At 31.3% G+C, this 19,927-nt stretch overlaps 1 protein-coding gene across 1 annotated transcript in view; it reads left to right on the forward strand.

Annotated features, from left to right (window-relative positions):
- Window positions 1-5,835: 5,835 nt before the first annotated feature.
- LOC126889741 (pickpocket protein 28-like) overlaps window positions 5,836-19,927 on the forward strand; it is a 40,403-nt gene continuing 26,311 nt past the window's right edge. The window contains exon 1 of the mRNA XM_050658292.1: window positions 5,836-5,981. Coding sequence (XP_050514249.1) covers window positions 5,854-5,981 — 128 coding nt within the window. The 5' untranslated portion in view covers window positions 5,836-5,853. The remainder of the gene's footprint in view (window positions 5,982-19,927) is intronic.

Consider the following 19,927-nt stretch of genomic DNA (forward strand, 5'->3'; position numbering starts at 1 on the left):
ACGAGATGTATTGTAAGATGAAGATTTAAATGCTGAAAACATTCATTCCAGGTCATTTTTGACCTAGGGTCATTTTTTACCCCCGTTGTTCATCCGTGTAACAAAAAAAGGTTGGTCATTGGAAGGTTAATGGAGGTTAACTACCACACTGGCAAATATGTATCCGGCCAATGAGGCTCTAAACAAAGATATTTAATCAAGGCCGGTTCAGTATCTGAGGTTTTTAAGCATTGTAATCTTGTAGCTACCTACCACTACCCCGTTTCCCAAAAATCTTCCCCTGAATCAAAGAATACACTAACGACGTTAGTGTATTCTTTGCCTGAATGATCAATAAATGCGCGAGGCGGTATTTTCCGTTTCTCTTTTACGCCAAGAAATGAAGCATTTTGGCTCGCAATTTTTTCGTCCAGCATGGATTTACTTGAAATGTTCACAGAAGGTAAGGAATAGCCCAAGGATCATTTTCTATATTATGATGCTGTACGCTAAAACCTTGGGGGTGGTTGCCACCCTATCTCGGGGGGTGGGAAATTTTCGTTATGTCTTAATGCATCCAAAATCCAAAATCTATGCATATCCAAAATAAAGGCCTAAAGCTATCTTTTTTAGACTCTATAGAAATTAATAAACTGAAAAATACAGATAAAATTCTGAATGACCAACTCGAGACAAACAGCTCCCCACTCCTCAACCTCTTCAGTTAGAGACTTAAAAAGGCAAACACATTGTAAATTATATCACTTGAGAAAGACACTCTGCCGAAACAGCTGTAGTCACTTAGTTGTAAATAATAAATTTTGTGGAAGTATAGAAAACAAAAGTTTTCAGTGTTTTATTGTGAGAAGTTATTTTTCATCAAATGCTCTGCATGTTTTATACGAGGTATGTTAAAAAATATGAATTTCGCTTAGTACTTAGTACTTAGTACTTAGTACTTAGAGTAAAGTAGGTACTTTTATAGTTCACAATATTTCAAACATAATGATATAATTCTTGAATATTAAAACATAGTTCTTAATTAAGATCAACTAAAAATTATAGCATTATAACAATTTTCGATATTGTGAAATATTAAGATACTTTACTCTTGAACAAAACTCATATTTTTGACGTACCTTGTAGAAAATTGATAATATCTGAAATCTGATGGTTGCATCTTAGATTTTATACCTTACAGAGTATTTTATGAAGAATAACATTTTTTCATAAAATTGATAACAAAAAAGTTTCCAACAGGTTCCAAGTTACACAGACAGAGATACTGTATCAGAGTTAAAAATTTTTTTTGACTTTTATTATATTTAAGCTTGTTACTAAATGTATTTTGGGTAAAAACGTTCTGATGACTTTGTATAAACATTTGTTTAACTGATATTTTTCGGTGGTTTCATTACATTTTTTATCTTTCTCAATTTTCTCAAAAAGAAGGTATTTATTTCATTTTTAAAGTAAAATAATTTAGTGCATTTTAAAAATTACATCTGATAAGCTTTAAAAACACCTATAAAATTGTAATATATCCCTTTAAACTAGTAATATCCCAGTGGTATTAATTCTGTAAAACTACAAGTATGTATTCAAAAATTACATTTCTTAAGACGTTGTAATTTGAATTAAATTTTTGAGATTTTTTTGAATGATCATTTAGTACGATGCCGATGTTTGAAAAGTGTGTTGTGCAAATTTGAGAGTTTTATAGGTAAAATTGTAATAGTACCATATATCATTCTGCGTTTAAATTTTTAAATAATACTTATTAGCTTTCTCAGGACTTGAAAAAAATAATGCATTTTAAAAGCATTGACCAGAAATTTTGCGCCTATGCTATTAATGTAGCTGTAGTTTATTTTGTATTGATTTATTTATTATTTATTTTTTCAGTACCTAGTTTTAGGTAGTTATTACGTTTTAATAAAATAACATTTAAAAGTCTTGTTTTTTACTTAAATAATTATAATAAATATAACGATCCAAATAATGAAATATTTATATTTATTTATTTGTTTAGAATTTAACACTTACGATAATACAAAATACGAATAATACAATAATAGTAAGTAAATAGTATTTATATAATACATAAATTAGGTAATCAGCTAGGATACGAGATTTGCATCTATAAACGAAAATTTTTAAACTGTGAAATTACTCTGGGCTAATTAGCAAAATTCATGGAAAAGTTATTTACCAGCAATTTTATTGCTGGAATCGAATTATAAGATCCTATATATTAATAATACAGTTATGCAAAGTCCGCAAATAGTGTGCTACTTTTTTTATAAACAAAATGGCGCCGACAAATCGTATTCTTTTCAATTATTTCTCTATAACTCCGAAGATTTTAACTTTACAACAAAAACACCCAAACAAAAATTCACCGCAATTAAATTCTGCATAGAGAAATGTTTTTCACGATTTGCTCCAACGAAAATTTTCCTCGGAAAATGCGGGTTTTCCTAACAAAAACTCTAATTTTCAAATAAAGTTTTAGGTAAGTATTTATTAATCAATAATTAAATAACTTAGTGACATCAAAGCTTTCTTGGTATAGATTGTAATTCCAGAAGCCAGTGAAAATTAAACGAATATTTTAGCAACAATTCAATTGTTAATAAACAATTTACGATCGCAATAATAACCAAAATAATCATGATACATTGATCAAACTTATAAAGATTATAAAGATGAGATGCTTATTTAATATTTTATCGACAAAATAAAAATTTTTCTTTTTTTTGCATAATCTTTAAATTTAAAAAAAAAAATAGTTATAATACGCTGGTCTAATTAGTAAAGTACAAAGAAAATTTATTTACCAACAATTTTATTGCTGAAATCGAATTATAAGATCCTATATATTATTAATATAGGTATGCAAAGTCCGCAGATAGTGTGCTACTTTTTTTATAAACAAAATGGCGCCGAAAAATCGTATGTTTTTCAATTATTGCTCTATAACTCCGAAGATTTTAACTTTACACCAAAAACACTCAAATAAAAATTCACCCCAATTTAATTCTACATAGAAGCATGTTTTTTCCGATTTGCTCCGACGAAAATTTTCCTCGGAAAATGTGGGTTTTCCCAACAAAATCTCGAATTTTCAAATAAATTTTTTGGGCCAATAATATAATTATTTATCAATAATTATATAGCTTGGTGAAATAAAAGCTTTCTTGGTATAGATTATAAATTCGGAAGCCGGTGAAAATCAAACGAATATTTTAGCAACAATTCAATTGTTAATTAAAAATTTACAGTCGCAATAACAACCAAAATAATCATGAGACATTGATCAAACTTAGAAAGATTATAAAGGTGTGATGCCTATTTAATATTTTGTCGACAAAATATAAATTTTTCATTTTTTTGCATAATCTTTAAATGATTAAAAAAATTGTTATAAAAAAATTAACATTTCTCAGGTTTTTCATAGGTCTTGAAAATGAATGCTTTAAAAAATTTTTCCAACCATTTGCAAAAAAGTTATGAAACAGCAAAGTAAATATACGATATCTCCGTTGTTTATAATTTGTTTTAATTGTTTCAAAGCTTAAAAGTGAGTCTATGGTACAATCTAATTACTCACAAAGAATGTCAAAAATTAGTGCAATGGTTATATTTTAATCAAAGATTAAAAATACTTTTTTTTGTAATTTTTAGCGCAAAAGTAGGCCTGATACAGAGTCGGAGCTAAAATGTTCACTCGAAGCGACTGACACGCAGCATATATTATTTATAAAAGTGTAGGTCTCGCGCGGCCGGTCGTCGCTCCGAGTGAAAATTTCAGCTACAGTGCTGTATTAGTCTACTTTCGCGCGTGTAAATTACAAAAAAATATATTTATAATCTTTAATTAAAATATAACCATTAAATTGATAATCGATATTTTTTTGTAAATAATTAGCTTGTACATTATACTCACTTCTACGCTTTGAAAGAATTAAAAAAATGTATAAACACCGTAGTAATCGTATGTTTATTTTGCTCTTTCATAACTTTTTTGTAAATGGTTGCAAAAAAGTTTTAAAGCATTCATTTTCAAGATATTTGAAACGCGCATTTTAGCTATTTTTTAAAATTACAATATAATAAAAACTTTCTGAGAAACGTTAATTTGTTTATAACTATTTTTTTAAACATTTAAAGATTATGCAAAAAAATAAAAAATTTATATTTTGTCGACAAAATGTTAAAAAGGCATCTCATGTTTATAAGATTTCAAAGTTTGATCAGTGTATCATAATTATTTTGGTTATTATTGCGACCGTAAATTATTAATTAACAGTTGAATTGTTGCTAAAATATTCGTTTAATTTGCATCAGCTTCTGGAACTATAATCTAAACCAAGAAGGCTTTTATGTCACCAAATTATTTAAATATTGGTGGATAATTACTTATCTAAAACTTTATTTGAAAATTAAAGATTTTGTTGGGAAAACCCGCATTTTCCGAGGAAAAGTTTCATCGGAGCAGATCGGGAAAAACACGTGTCTATGCAGAATTCAATCACTGTGAATTTTTATTTGAGAGTTTTTGTTGTAAAATTAAAACCTTCGGAGTTATAGAGCAATAATTGAAAAAAACACGATTTTCGGGCGCCATTTTGTTTATAAAAAAAGTAGCACACTATCTGAGGACTTTGCATACCTATATTATTAATATATAGGATCTTATAATTCGATTCCAGCAATAGAATTGCTGGTAAATAACTTTTCCCAAAAATGGCCTATTCTCCGATAATCAGCCCAGACTAACTAGAGAATCCAGTAGATTAAAGGGCCGGTTGTTCGAACGCTAATCGAAAGTGGAATCAACTGATCATTATCAAATATTTAATTACTGTCAATGTCAACTTTGATTGGGTTGCTGAAAACATAATTGATTACAATTATGAGATTAATTGATTAATTAATCAAATATGTTAATAATTGTTACGTTAATTGATAATTAATTAACCAATCAATTATGTTAATTATCATAATGATAATTGATTACAATCAACTGGTTGGCGTACGAACAACGGATTTTGTTATTTGATGGTTGTTAAGGGGACTAAAAGAATAACATTGGCAACATTGATTTTAATAATAGAATAATTTTTGACCTAGCGCTAATAACCGTGGACCTAGCGTACCTTTTCGTGACAAATCGGATATTTTTCGAGCGATCATCGGATAATCGAGAGAAATGCGATTGGCAACACTGGCTACAATATTCTAGTTTTGTTCGCACTAACGATAGATAAAGCAGTTTAATCGGTCTTAAATCGCTAAAATTTCTACAGTTTCTGATGATAAAACCGTACATTTTTGGATGTATGCCGTTTCCATGATATTTCGTTTGTTGTGTTTTCCATCGCCACCTTTACCATCCTTACAAATTTAGTTGGTATCCCCAATGCTTTAATCAGTTCGTACATCTGCTGTCGGTTTACTGTGTCATACGCCTGCTTAAAGTGGATGAACAAAGCATAATATAGTACTTACTGTTTTATGTTTGTATCAGGTAGTCTATATTCCTTTTAAGGCAAATATTTGGTCCGTCGTTGATCTTTTATTTTTAAAACCTGCATACCTTAGAAACATAAATTGTAAAACTTAATCAAAAATTTTAAGTGGCGCAATTTTGTGTCGGGGAGTGTATAATTAAAACAGCTGAATTAAATTTTGTGTGCATATCGGGAATATAAATAACTTCTTTGCCCCGATCACTTTGATCTCGAAAGATAGGAGAGACGCACCCGGTAGTTTATTACAAAAATGCAATTAATTAAATTAATGTCGCAAGGACACTGAAAAAATATTATTTGTTCCGTTGTGACGGTACGGAAGCATACCTATTCCAACATGGAAAAGAAGAGCTCAAGGAAAAAATCATTTTGTAAAAGTTTTGGAAGTTTATTTAGAGAATATTCAAAGTCCACTGGTATTCATGGTGTTTCTTATATTGGAGAACAAAGAACGTATTTTGAGAAGTAAGTTTTTGTATATTTTTTTTTTCACTAGCATATTAGTTGTTTTATTTTACTTTAAGAAAAAAAAAGAAATATTATAGGACGAAGTGTTTTGTTGCGGTGATTGTTTTTATTTTCACTCTTCTTCAGCCTTGAGCTGGTAATACGTCTATGATGGTTCCTGTTTATCTGAACCATCTCAGATAATTGAGGGGTGGTTACCCCCTACCCTAAGGGTTGATGAAGTAACAATACTCACTGTAGATGCATTTATTGGTACGTTGAAGTAACTACGGTAAAGAGCTGGTGGTATATTATTTAGTAACTGTGATGTTTACTCGTTGGGATCTCAAATACCAATGACTAATCTTTTCGCCCTGAAAGTAGAACTCAAAGTGGATTCCCCTGTTTACTATTTGGTATAAATAAAAGTGAGAGTGTTTAGTAAAAGTGCTGAATCGACTAGATTATAAATAACGAATACTAATTGTTATTTCAAACGGACCTTTTATCGAAAATCGACACATTGATGTGGTAATATAGGTCAATCGTATTTATTATAAACAAACGTATTTGTTTTACCAAAGACATTTAATTATTAAAAGAATTTGTCTTAATAAGATGATTACTGAGATGCAGTGTATCCCAATACACGTCTGGTGGCTGAGCTATAGCGCACTTAGTCCCGGATTAATTGGATGTATAATAAAATACCTTTATTCTCACTATGTGTAAACAATAACAATGTCACTACTAGCGTATTATTTCTTCATCGCGTGACTAATCGATTGATCTGAATGGGTCGTCGCTTCTTCTTGTTGGTTTATATATACAATACTAAATCACAACATACATAGTTCACTAGCGGTCAATGCCGATCATATGTACTCTAATATATACTATATTATATTTTATTTCGTAGAAGTTGTGTTCAATGCTAAGGGTTAACGTACCACGTTACAGCCTGTTTGCATCCACTCCTGGACAAAGTCCTCACCATGAGCTCTCAACTCTTCTCTGTTTGGTGCTATTTGGTGCCAGTTCTACCCACTATTGCTTTGATGTCGTCTAATAGTCACCGTTTTTGTGGTCTTCCTCCACTACGACTATGGTCGCGTGGTCTCCAATGTACATACAATGATTCTCGTCTACCTGTCGTTGTTTTGCCGTGCCACGTGTCCTACCCAGTTCCATTTCATCTGAGCAATTCTTCCAATTATATCTTCCACCTTCGTCCTTCTTCGCACTTCTTCATTTCGTATATGTTCCCTCAGAGATACTCCCAACATAGCTCGTTCAATCGCCCTCTGTGTCGTTCTCAATCTATTGGCTGATACCTCTGTAAGTGTCACGGTCTCCATTCCATAATTCATAACTGGTAGAATACAACTGTTGATACTCTTTTCTTTAGATTTATTGGTATATTTTTGTTTTTTTACACATCACTGAGTCTTTCTACTGCTGCCTAATAGTGATGTTGAAAAAGTAACTATTCGTTACAAAGTACTCGTTACTTACGAATACCGAAAGTAACGATTACTATACAGAGAGGTAAATCGTTACTTCGATTACTTTGATTACTCTGATTACTTCGTTACTTCGTACCAATCGTATCAGAACGAGTACCTATTTTGATTTTGAGTATCGTATCTACTCGGTTGATATCGGTTGATATCGGAGTCGGACCGGTATTCCACGCACGAGTGTTCGGTATCAAGTACAGTTAACTAAAATTTTATCTATGAAGGGCGAAGGCTATGAAGAGTTTTACAGGATTACAGGGCGCTGAGAAGTAGCTGAAACAGAGGGAGGTATATCATTTAACAAAGCATGCACCCAGAAACAGATGTCTAGACGATTTGTCGAGGTAGATAATTAATTCACAGAATTTCACAGATGTTAGTTCTTTTGAAAATAAAAATGCAACACATTAGATTTTAATAATAAATACACACTATTCTTATCAGGCCTAGAAAAAAATAGCTTAGATTTACCGGAAAATATGTAGAAATGATAATATTTCTAGACTATGATCATCAACTTTAATTTTACATATAGGTATGGCATTGTTTTTATTAGACCAGGGCATTGAACACTAAAACACAGAAATAAATCTATTTTTAAATTTAGTAGGTACATAGAGACTTGCAACTTTTTGCATTGTATTTAGGATTAGGATGACGTCTGTAAAAAAGTCTACAATAAAAAAATAGGTGAAAATGCATTATTACATACTAAAGTGTATAAAAACGCATCGAAAATGCATAAACATGTTAAAATCAGTATATTAAGGGCCAGATTTTCTTATTTCGGGGTATTCGGGGTGACTGAACATGAATTTGCTCCGAAGATCCAATCAGAACCGTCCTCCAAAGCACCTGGGTGCCCAAGGTTACTGCTAAGGTACGTCATCTAGAGTTTCGAGGGTTTATTTTTGGCACTGAATTGATGTAAACAGATTACTCGAGATTATTGATATTGTGGGCAGCAATGATAGAACAATTACATATCATTTAATTTCTATTCATTAAATTGATCGTTGAAGGTCGTTATATCGGATCTTATATTTATACGAAATACTGAGAAATGCGATTCTCGATATGATTACCGGTACTCAAATACAAGAGTAATCATAGTACCTAATCAAAGTATCCTACTAATACTAATACAAAATATGTACTGAGAAATGCGATTCTCGATATGATTACCGGTACTCAAATACAAGAGTAATCATAGTAATCAAAGTATCCTACTAATACTAATTTATTTATTTATTTATTTATTTATAAAAATCCAAACAGGTCCTAAAACCTTTTTACATGGACAGTTATAATCATAAACTTTATATAACAAATATAACTAATATATACAGTCATTAGCACAACTATTGATAGGCAGATATAGAAGACTTTAACACAAAAACAGCTAGACTAATGATATCTATTATCCATCTACTAGTTTAAAGTGCTCTTGCACTATACGTCTATAGCAACCAACTGACATTGTAAAATCAATGTTTTTTACTAAATTTATATTGTTCGCTAGTTTCAACATGGCCTCTAGAGGAGAGCAAACAGATGTTCTTATTTTTCCAAACAACAACTGATATCTCGTTGCTTTTCGAGGAACATTAAATGGTATCCGCATTCGTAAATCAATTGTACCTGAAATATTATTAATTATTTTATATAAAATCATTGCCATTACAAATTTGCGCCTACTAGTCAAAGACAAAACTTCAAATTCTTCCCTTAGCATGGTTGATCTTATGGTTCCATAATCAGGCCATCGATGATGTTTTTTGAAATACAAATAACGAAGAAACTTATTCTGAACTTTTTCTAGTGCCTCTAAATGTACTTGAGGTTGTTGTCCCCAAATAATGGAACCAAATTCTAATATTGGTCTAACTAAAGTATTATATAATATTTTTATACCCTTAATACTAGTAAAATCGCAAGTTTGTCGACATATAAAACCCAGCATACGGTTCGCTCGTTTTGCAGCTTTACCAATATGTGTAGCAAATGACAGTTGATTATTATAAATCAAACCCAAATCCTTGACCTCACTGGTCCTTTTTAAAACATTCAGTCCTATTAAATAATCAAATACTATTGGTTCTCTTTTACGGGTAATATACATAACGTAGCACTTATTTATATTGAATTTGATCTTATTATTGTCACCCCATAATAAAATGTTCTCAATATCCCTTTGAATCATTACGCAATCCCTAACAGTTTGAATTATTTTGAATAACTTAAAATCATCTGCAAATAATAAGTAATCTGAATACTGGATGACGTTTGCTAAATCATTTATAAACATTAAGAACAAAAGTGGTCCAAGATTAGACCCTTGTGGTACTCCCGAGTTAGCCTTAAATTTACCAGAAGTATTTCCATTGTGTTTTACAACAAAACTCCTATTCTGCAAATAACTTTTAAATAACTTTATTAGATTATCAGATAAGCCAAAATTACATAACTTTCTTAAAAGAACATCGTGTTTTACTTTATCAAAGGCTTTTTCGAAATCCGTATACACTACATCCAATTGCAATTGTTTTTCTAACGCATTGTTTGCAGACTCGGTGAATGAAATAAAACTTGTGTTTATCGAGCGACCCGACATAAAACCATGTTGATGATCATTAATACTATTTTTGACGTGATTTATACATGAGCATGCAATATTTGTTCGAAAATTTTTGATGGAGCACACATAATAGCGACTCCTCTATAATTTTCAATATCTCTTTTGTTACCCGCCTTAAATATTGGAGTAATTGAAGATAGTTTCCATTTTTCTGGAAATTTTGAATAAGTTATTATTAGATTAAAAATATGTAATAATGGTAACTTTAACCACTCTTGGCATACCTTTAAAATATACGGGGGGATGCCATCTATACCGGCAGCTTTCTTTGGTTTCAGCTTTTTGACTGCATTATCATAATCTACGCTTGTTATTGATGGTAAATTCAAAACATTGTTATTACTAATAATATTTGTAAAATTAGTGTTATAGCTGGAAATGTCGGTAGAATAAACAGATTCAAAATATTTCGCAAACTCATTAGCAGTATCACTCTGATTTATTTCTTTACCCCCAAAATAAAATATTTCTGTTTGATTAGACTTAGAATTCTTATTATTAATGAAATTCCAGAAATTGTTAAACTCATTTTCTATATTTTCCTCAATTTGCCGTATATATTTCCTGTGCTCTATGTTAATTAATGATTTCAGTTTTTTTCTGGTCTCTATAAATTGATAGTTAAAATAAATTGAAACATGTCTTAACTTTCTAAAATTATTTTTTTGTTTGAGCAACTTTTTGATATCAGGCGTAAACCATTTCGGAAAATTAGAATAATTCTTGTAAATATTATATTGTGGTACAGATCCTTCAAATATATTAAGTACTTTTGAGTAAAAGATATCTAGAGCTTTATCTACCTCTATTTCCTCTGTTACAGCTTCCCACGTCATATTTCTCATCAAATCACACATCAAATCAAAATTTGTTTTTTAAAATTAAATCTATTACCAACTAACTTATCTGTTTGTCTAAAACTTGATACTGTAAATGAAAGTTGAATTTCCAGAGATGGATGTAATCTATCTTCCTTTACTAACGGTAACTGCTCTTGACATACCTTACAACTATTTATATTATCTGCAGATGCTACTACTTGATCTAAAGTTTTGCCCTGCCAGTTTTTTACATTGTTATAAAGCAAAAATGAATTAAAATTTAAAAACTCAATCATACTTTTAAACTTAGCACTTCCATTAGTAAAATCTAGATTTTCGGTTCCTTTAATTTCTGCAATATTGAAGTCGCCAAAAATAAACGTGTTATTAATATCAGTAATATGTGTTTGTAACAATTCGAAGCAATTCGCATAGTCATGTAATTTACAATCTGGTGGAATATACACTCCAATTAATTTTATACTTAATTTGTTATTAATTTTTAAATCCGCAACCAAAATTTCAAAAGATGAACAATGTTGTGTTACTTTTAAAATCTTATGCTCCTTTTTTATTACCATTAATACTCCTCCTCCCTTAGTTTTGCCAGAAATCTCCTGGTTTTTCTATAAGTAACTCATTAACAACATCAATATTTTTATCCTCTTATACACTACAAACCAAAATCAACGAATTTAAGTTCCAAATTAATATATCTAAATTACTATCAACAAAAACTTAATATCATATATAAACTTAATAATACAAAATATGTACTGAGAAATGCGATTCTCGATATGATTACCGGTACTCAAATACAAAAGTAATCAAAGAAACGAATACTTTAAATGATTACTTTATACAAAAGTAACGATTTGTAACGAATACTCGAAAGTAACTATAATCAACATCACTATTGCCCAAGTCATTCGGATTCTTCTAGTTATCTCTGCCGTTTGATTCTGTTTGCCTAGTTTGATCGTGTGACCTAGATATATATGTTACGGACAATGACGTAAATCCGGCCAATAACGTTATTGGCCGGCTAATATCGGCAATGGCCGGTTGAATTGGTCATTGTCGACAATGGCCGGATATTAACGTTATTGTCCAAAGAAACTGGACATTGATGATAATTTTAAATTTTTGATAACATTTCTATCATTGCCCGCCCAATGTCGACAATGCCCGTTGTTAATCGGTCAATGTTGAAATTTTGACTAAAAGATAGGTTATGTGTAGGTTTACTATATTGTTTACTTCATGTTTGTATATTGTGTATTGTTTTCGTGCTGAAATTACTCGTTTACATTACACGAGTAATGCACGAGCATTAGTCGTGCTGAAATAGTTCAGAGAAATAAGGAAAAAAAATATCGTGTTGGTGACACATCCCCCTCCAGGCTGAAACCAAATTTTTCGAGTAATATGGTCATCTATAATAATAACCTATATGTTTCCTGCAGCCGATTTTGATGATATACATAGTTATAAACAAATGAAGATCAAAAAACGGTAAATTTTCGCTTTTTTCGTCTCTTACTAAAAAATTGGGCATTTTAAACAAATTTGAGAGTAATAAACTCATAAACCGTATAAAAAACTTCAATATGGCGTTCGCTGAATATGCCTATCCTTATTGGTTACTTAGAAAATTGCCAAATAAATCATAAATTTTGAGTTTATATAAATATTCATAACTTATGTAAAAATTAACTTAGAACCTTCTTATTACATGGAATGCTGAGACTTATGGTGCTTAAATTATACCCTGAATTCCAAAGCAATTGGTCAAATAGTTTAAAAGTTATTTAATTTGTTCATCCAAAATTAATTTTTTTTGCAACACTGTAAGTCAGAAAATGATGAAGTTGCAGTAATATTTTGGATAGTTTATGAAAGAAGAAAATTTACAGTTTTAATTTAATTTAAAAAAAATGACAAAAAATAATTATAGATATTGCAAAATAATTTTGCAAAAACATGTGAATTAAAAAAATGGGGGGCTAACTTTGTCCCTAAATGTCCTAGAACAGTTGTTTTTCTTTCTAAATGCGTATAAAAATTCAGTCTTTCTAAACATGAAAAAATAATTTTTCTACGGGTAACGGTTAAAAAGTTATTCTAATTGTTTATAAATAAGCAAAAAATGGACATGTTTTTGCAAAATAATTTTACACTGTTTAAAATTATTTTTTGTCATTTATTTTTAATTAAGGTAATAGTATAAATGTTCTTCTTTCATAAACTGTCCGAAGTATTATTTTAACCTTATAATTTTTTGGCTTATAGTGTTGCAAAAAAAATGAATTTGGGAAAAATAAATTAAATAACTTTTAAACTATTTGACCAATTACTTTGAAATTTAAAATATAATTTAAATACAAGAAGTCTCGGCATTCCGTGTAATAAGAAGATTCTAAGTTAATTTTTACCTAAGTTACGAATATTTATAAAAACTCAATATTTATGATTTATTTTGCAATTTTCTAAGCAACCAATAAGGTTGGACATATTTAGCGAATGCCATATTGAAGTTTTTTATACGATTTATGAGTTTCTTACTCTCAAATTTGTTTAAAGTGCTTAACTTTTTGGTAATAGACGAAAAAAGCGATAATTTACCGTTTCTCGATCTTCATTTGTTTATAACTATGTATATCATCAAAATCGGCTGCAGGAAACATATAGGTTAATAATATAGATGTCCATACTACTCAAAAAATTTGGTTTCGGCCTGGAGGGGGATGTGTCACGAGAAAAACCTTATTTCTCTGGACTAAAATTACATTTATTTAATAAGTGTTATCAAGGATATCAACGATGTGCGGAGTCGTTTTAATAATTATATAAACTTAATACTCAAGTCAAAACGTGATCACAATAAATCATTTTTAAACTGTGACGAACACAATAGCCGAATAAGTGAAATTAAAGAAGCGAAAAATATTTTGAGAACACCAATTGCTAAAAAAACAACAAAGCACTAGAGAATGAAATTCAATGATCAAGCCAGCTCCCCAGCCACCTGCCTCTTGGAAGTTTAAACATTAATTTAAGCGAAAAACCATTGTTTATTTGTGAAATAAACATTTTTTTCTGATTCATGACAGCAGTAAAATGTATTTTGAATTAAATAAATTACATACATTCTTCTTTTTTTTTTTGTTATATAATTTAATAAAAAAAAAAATTTTTGGACACCCTTTATAATTAATTATGTAAGTGTTTATGTTACTGAATATAGAATCGAATAACCTTTCAAATGAGGTAGCACACGACCCCTATTGTCATTTAAAAAAATTATCGACTACGTCATCACACCCAGATGGATGACGTCACTAGTATGCCATATATGCCAAAATATCATAATTTAAAAATAAAAATCGACATGTTTCGGGATTTTCCTTAAACTCGCCGGTTTACGAAATAACGAATTTATTCCTTTCATTTGCGCCATACTGTATATAAAAATATTATTATTTCCTTGTTTGTATTTATGAATATGTTACCCATATTATGATAAATAAAGATGTTTTATTTGTTTTTAATATCTACTTATATTTCTGCAACTACTTTCAGAAACATCTTAGTATCCCATTTTAAACACTTATTGACTTACACCGATTGGCTTCTGAGGCATCGATTTATCAACATTGGCTATTTGCTTCTGGCCATTGTCGTTATTGACCGGTTATTGATGAAAAATCTAATTTTACGTTAAGTTTTTACAACATTGGCCAATATTTAAGGTTATTGTCGTTAATACCCGGGCATTGTCGTTAACAACCAAGGAAAATGGGCATTCACGACAATGCCCGGCCATTAACGTCAATGTCCAATTTACATCATTGACCGTAACATATAATTACTCTTCGACACTTTCGATGTCACTTCTATCTAAGTCGATTTTGATATTTTGATTGGTCATCACTTTTGTTTTATTTAAATTCATCTTTAAACCGATTTTCTCCGATTCTCGTTTAAGTTCTTTTAGCAAGCAGATCAGTGCCTTTGTATTGTTGCTTATGAGTACTATGTCATCGGCAAATCTCATTCCGTTCTTATTTTTCTTGTTGTTAGGCCTTCTGCTACGTTTATTTGCATAGTTGCATTGTCGTATATTTTAGGAGTATTTTATATCTGGAATCAATCCTTGCGTTATTCATTCCGTCTAATACGGCCCAGCGTTCTATGGAATCGAATGTCTTATTGTAATCCACAAGTGCCAAAAGAGGTTCATTGTATTTGTTACACTTTTAGATAAGTGTCCTTATTGTCTGTTGGTGTTCTATGGTACTATAACCTTTGCGGAATCCCGCTTGTTCAACAGGTTGGTAAGCAGTGGCGTAACAAACTCCGTCGGGGCCCCCGCAGAATTGGAAATGGGGCCCTCTTTAAAAAGTTACTAAATACGACTTGTGTAACAAAAACGTGTATGTAATAGCCTAGTAAATGACCGTGAAATACGGAGATTCCGTGTAATTTTCAGTGTCACCACCGAAGTGATCAAGTCAATACTTTTTAAATTATTTGCGAGTAAAAATTTTTATTGTTCAACAAGAAAACCACGTTTTCAAGCGGTCTTTCGCAAATAACTCAAAAAGAATTTGATCTAAAAGATATTTTTAGCAAAAACGTAGCTTATAAAAAAATGATGTGTGTCGACCCACTAAAAACAAAGTTGTGACTTATGAAAAAATCTTCTTATTCTTCAAATTCCAAATCGAATATTTCAACGTGAAATAACCAAAAAGTAAAGCACTTTTCGGGAAAAATTCATTGAAAATTTTTTAAGAAAAGCTTTATCTTTATTTCTTATAAAAGTTTCTAGCATCAAAACTAAGCGGGTTACACTCAAAATAAAGTTAACCCCTTGTTTTGGTAAAAAATCGTGAAAGTCTCCCCCCTATTTAGCACCTCAAATTAAACTAATCATTACCGCTTTACAAATTACTTAACTTTTTTATATGATCTGTAAGTTTCACTGGTCCAAAGACCTTATTTTTGAATAATTAATGAGTCACTAATCACGAGTGTATGCAAATTTTGAACAGCCATATCTTAACCAATTTTTGTGTTAATAACAAAATAAAACCATAATGTTTATAAAAGCAAAACCTACATTTCTTTCCTATTTGAGATTTTTTGTTTCACTAATCCTTTTTAAGTTATTTTGAAAAAGGGCATTTTTCCAAAAAAAACCTTTCCTACTAAAAAACCAATTTTTTTCAAAAATAAAAACTTTGAACAGGTCAAACTTACAGATCATAAAAACAATACATATATAAAGTAAATGGTAAAGCGCTAACTAATAATTTTATTTAAAGTGCTAAACAGGGGAAATTTTACACGATTTTTTTTACCAAAAAAAGTTGGCCAACTTTATTTTGAGCTTAACTCGATTAGTTTTGATCCTAGATACTTTTATAAAAAATAAAGCTTTTTTACACATTTAAAAAGTTTTCCCCGAAAAGTGCTTTATTTTGGTTATTTTACGTTGAAATATTCGATTTGGAATTGGACGAATAAGAACAGTTTTTCATGAGCTTTAACGTTGCTTTTACTGTGTCGATTTACTTTATGAATAGACCATTTTTTTGTTTTTTATAAACTACATTTTTGCTAAAAATATTTTTTTGAAAACTTCTGTATAATAAAGAAGTTCCTGTAGAATAGATGGACAACTTACAGAATCTATAGGCATAGGCAGCGGAATAAGGCAAGGGACTCATTGAGCCCAATTCTCTTCACTTTAATCATGAATGAAATCGCCAACAGCATCAACAAAGGAAGAGGATACAGAGTGGGAAACAAGAAAGTAAAAATACTCGGTTATGAAGACGACGCAATATATTGATATTCCATGGTACGGGGGCCCCTGTTACGCCTCCGATAATTGTATCGAAATACTAAATGTAAAGAGAAAACCCATTTCTAGATTTAGAAATATTGTTTTGAAATTCGGCAAATTGCAATTCTCAAATCTTTCAATGGTCACGTACAAAGCAATATAGTTTATTGCCGTTACCATAAAAATTCGTGAGACCGGAAAAGATTAAGTTTATAGATATGAGATGGTTCACTTGCCGAACATGCCTATTTATAATTTACTTTCCTAAATTTAAACACACAACGTAAAATAATATACCAATAACAGATTTTTACATATTATCAGACGACAAGATGGAGCCCCAGATCGACTGGGCCCCCCGCAAACTTCATGCTGCGGGGGCCTCTGTTACGCCCCTGTTGGTAAGTATCGAATTTATTTGATAGTCTGTTGGTAATCTTCGTAAGCAATTTGTATGGACGTGGTAACAGGCTTATTGGTCTGTAATTTTTGAGTGTGTGTTGGTCTCCTTTCTTGTGTAATAAAAGTACCTGCGCATTTTGCCAAGAGGTTGGAATAGCACCCCCAAAAAGGCACTTGTTCATCAGTATTTTAACTGCCTCCAAAGTAATTTGACCTCCAGCTGTAATCATCTCTTTTGTTATTCCGCCGTCTCCAGGAGACTTTCCATTTTTCATTTGTTTCAAGGCATTTACAACTTCCTTGTTGGTAATTTCTGGTAGTGTTTCAGATCCTACATTTAGTATTCTTCGTTTGATATCGGATTTTACTACGCTGGATGAGTATAATAGGAAAGCCTCTAATAATCTCATCAAAAGATCAAGATGGAAAAGAAACAAGAGAAAAGAACAAAATCTTAAGAAAAAGATAATAAATGTCAACTCAGAAGTACTCCCTAATATAGAATCCTTCGAAATAAAACAAGCTATGGCACAACTAAAGAACAATAAGGCTCCGGGCCCAGATGGACTACTTGCCGAAATGTTAAAGCACGGTAGTGAAATTGTTCTCTAAGAATTGAAAAATCTTTTCAACGAATGCCTTCACAAAGTGGAAGTCCCAGATGTTTGGAAAGAAAGTTTGACAATAATTCTCTTAAAAAAAAGGAGACAGGGGAGATCTGAAGAACTATAGGCCAATTTCGTTGTTGTCCCAAATGTACAAACTGTTTATGAGAGTAATAACTAATAGGTTATCGTCGAAGCTTGATAGCTATCAACCGGTAGAGCACACAGGATTCCGAAAGGGTTACAGTACAGTGGATCATCTTCTTACAGTCAGAACGCTAATAGAGAAAGCCAATGAATATCACTTGAACTTATACATTGGTTTCGTTGATTATGAAAAGGCATTCGACTCCATAGAACTTTGGGCAATAGAGAGAGATATGAACAACTGCAGGATAGATTCTCGATACAGAATGCTCATACATAATATTTATAAGAAAGCTGCAATGAAAATACAAATAGATGAGAAAACCAAAGCTATAGCAATCAACAGAGAAGTTCGCCAGGGAGACGTTATTTCACCAAAGCTGTTCAAACTTAGACCTGAAGACGTGTTCAAAGACATTATAATATTCGCTACAAGTTTCGAAGAATTACAGACCATGATGACGCAACTATTTCAAGCTTCGGAAAAAGTAGATCTTAAGATGAACTTGGAAAAAACAAAAGTAATGACGAATACACCGACAGATAATGAAAGTTAACAAAGAAAATCAAACTGCCGAAATTACTAAAAGAATAAGGTTAGCGTGGGCAGGATTTCGAAAACTGAGTTGGATCTTGAAAAACACTAAAATAGAACAATATTTGAGAACCAGAGTTTATGATCAGTGTATCCTCCCTATACTTACGTATGGTTCACAGACGTGGACACTCACCAAGGCCAATATGGATAAAATAGTAAAGGCACAGAGAGCGATGGAAAGATCAATGCTCGGGGTGAGGCTCATAGACAAAAAAACAAATACATGGATTAGAAGCAAAACCAAAGTAAAAGACGCAGGAGAACATGCTGCCAAACTAAAATGGAGCTTCGCAGGACGCAATTCCCGACTGAAGGATAAAAGATGGAATCACGAACTACAACAATGGAGACCGTGGTTTATAAGAAGAAGTAGAGGAAGGCCACAAATGAGATGGGTCGATGACATAAAGAAGTTTGGAGGACACAACTGGAAACAGGTGGCGCAAAATAGACAACAGTGGATTGAATTGGAAGATGGGGAGATTCCAGATGAGTGAAATTTATCATAAATGTCCTGCATTTTCAAAAAAGGTGAGGTTAAATTTTCAAGAGGTCAACAAATAACTATGGAGGGATCATAGTTATTTGTTGACCTCTTGAAAATTTAACCTCATCTTTTTTGAAAATGCAGGACATTTATGATAAATTTCATTGTCATTCATTGCAAATATTCCAACAAGGTTATTGTTGATTATCCAAATATCTATCTATCTATCTAATCAGCCCTAAACATCCATCCTTGGATATAGGCCTCCTCTTTCTTCTTCCATGCCTCTCTATCTTGGGAAATTTGCATCCATTTTGACCAAGTGTGTTTCTTCAGGTCATCTCACCATCGCATCTGTGGCCTTCCTCTTTTCCATTTGTGGTTCCTCGGTCTCCAATGTATAATCATCTTAGTTCATCTTTCATCCTTCTGCCTTAGGGTTTGTTCGGCGAACTTCCATTTAAGCTTTGCTACTTGGGTAGAGACATCTTTCACTTTTGTTTGGTTATGGATCCATTCGTTTCTTTTCCTGTCTGATAGTTTAATGTTCAGCATTTGTCTTTCCATTAATCTTTTTGTCTTTGCTATTTTTTCCATATTTTCTTTTGTAAACGTCCATGTCTGAGAGCTATTATTAGAACAGGGAGTATACATTGATTAAAGACTCTTGTTTTTAGGTATTGCGAGTATTTTCTGTTCTTTAGAATATAAGACAGTTTTCCGAATGATGCCCAGGCCAATCTTATTTTTCTCTTTATTTCTTCGGTCTGATTTTCTTTATTTAATCTAGTGATTTCTGCTAGATATATACACTCTTTTACTTGTTCTATTCTTGTTTGTGCCACTGTAATTATTAGTTTTTCTTGTTGATTGGTCATGGTTTTTGTTTTAC

Source organism: Diabrotica virgifera, chromosome 8 (genome assembly GCF_917563875.1).
Source record: "Diabrotica virgifera virgifera chromosome 8, PGI_DIABVI_V3a".
Classification (NCBI taxonomy): domain Eukaryota; kingdom Metazoa; phylum Arthropoda; class Insecta; order Coleoptera; family Chrysomelidae; genus Diabrotica; species Diabrotica virgifera.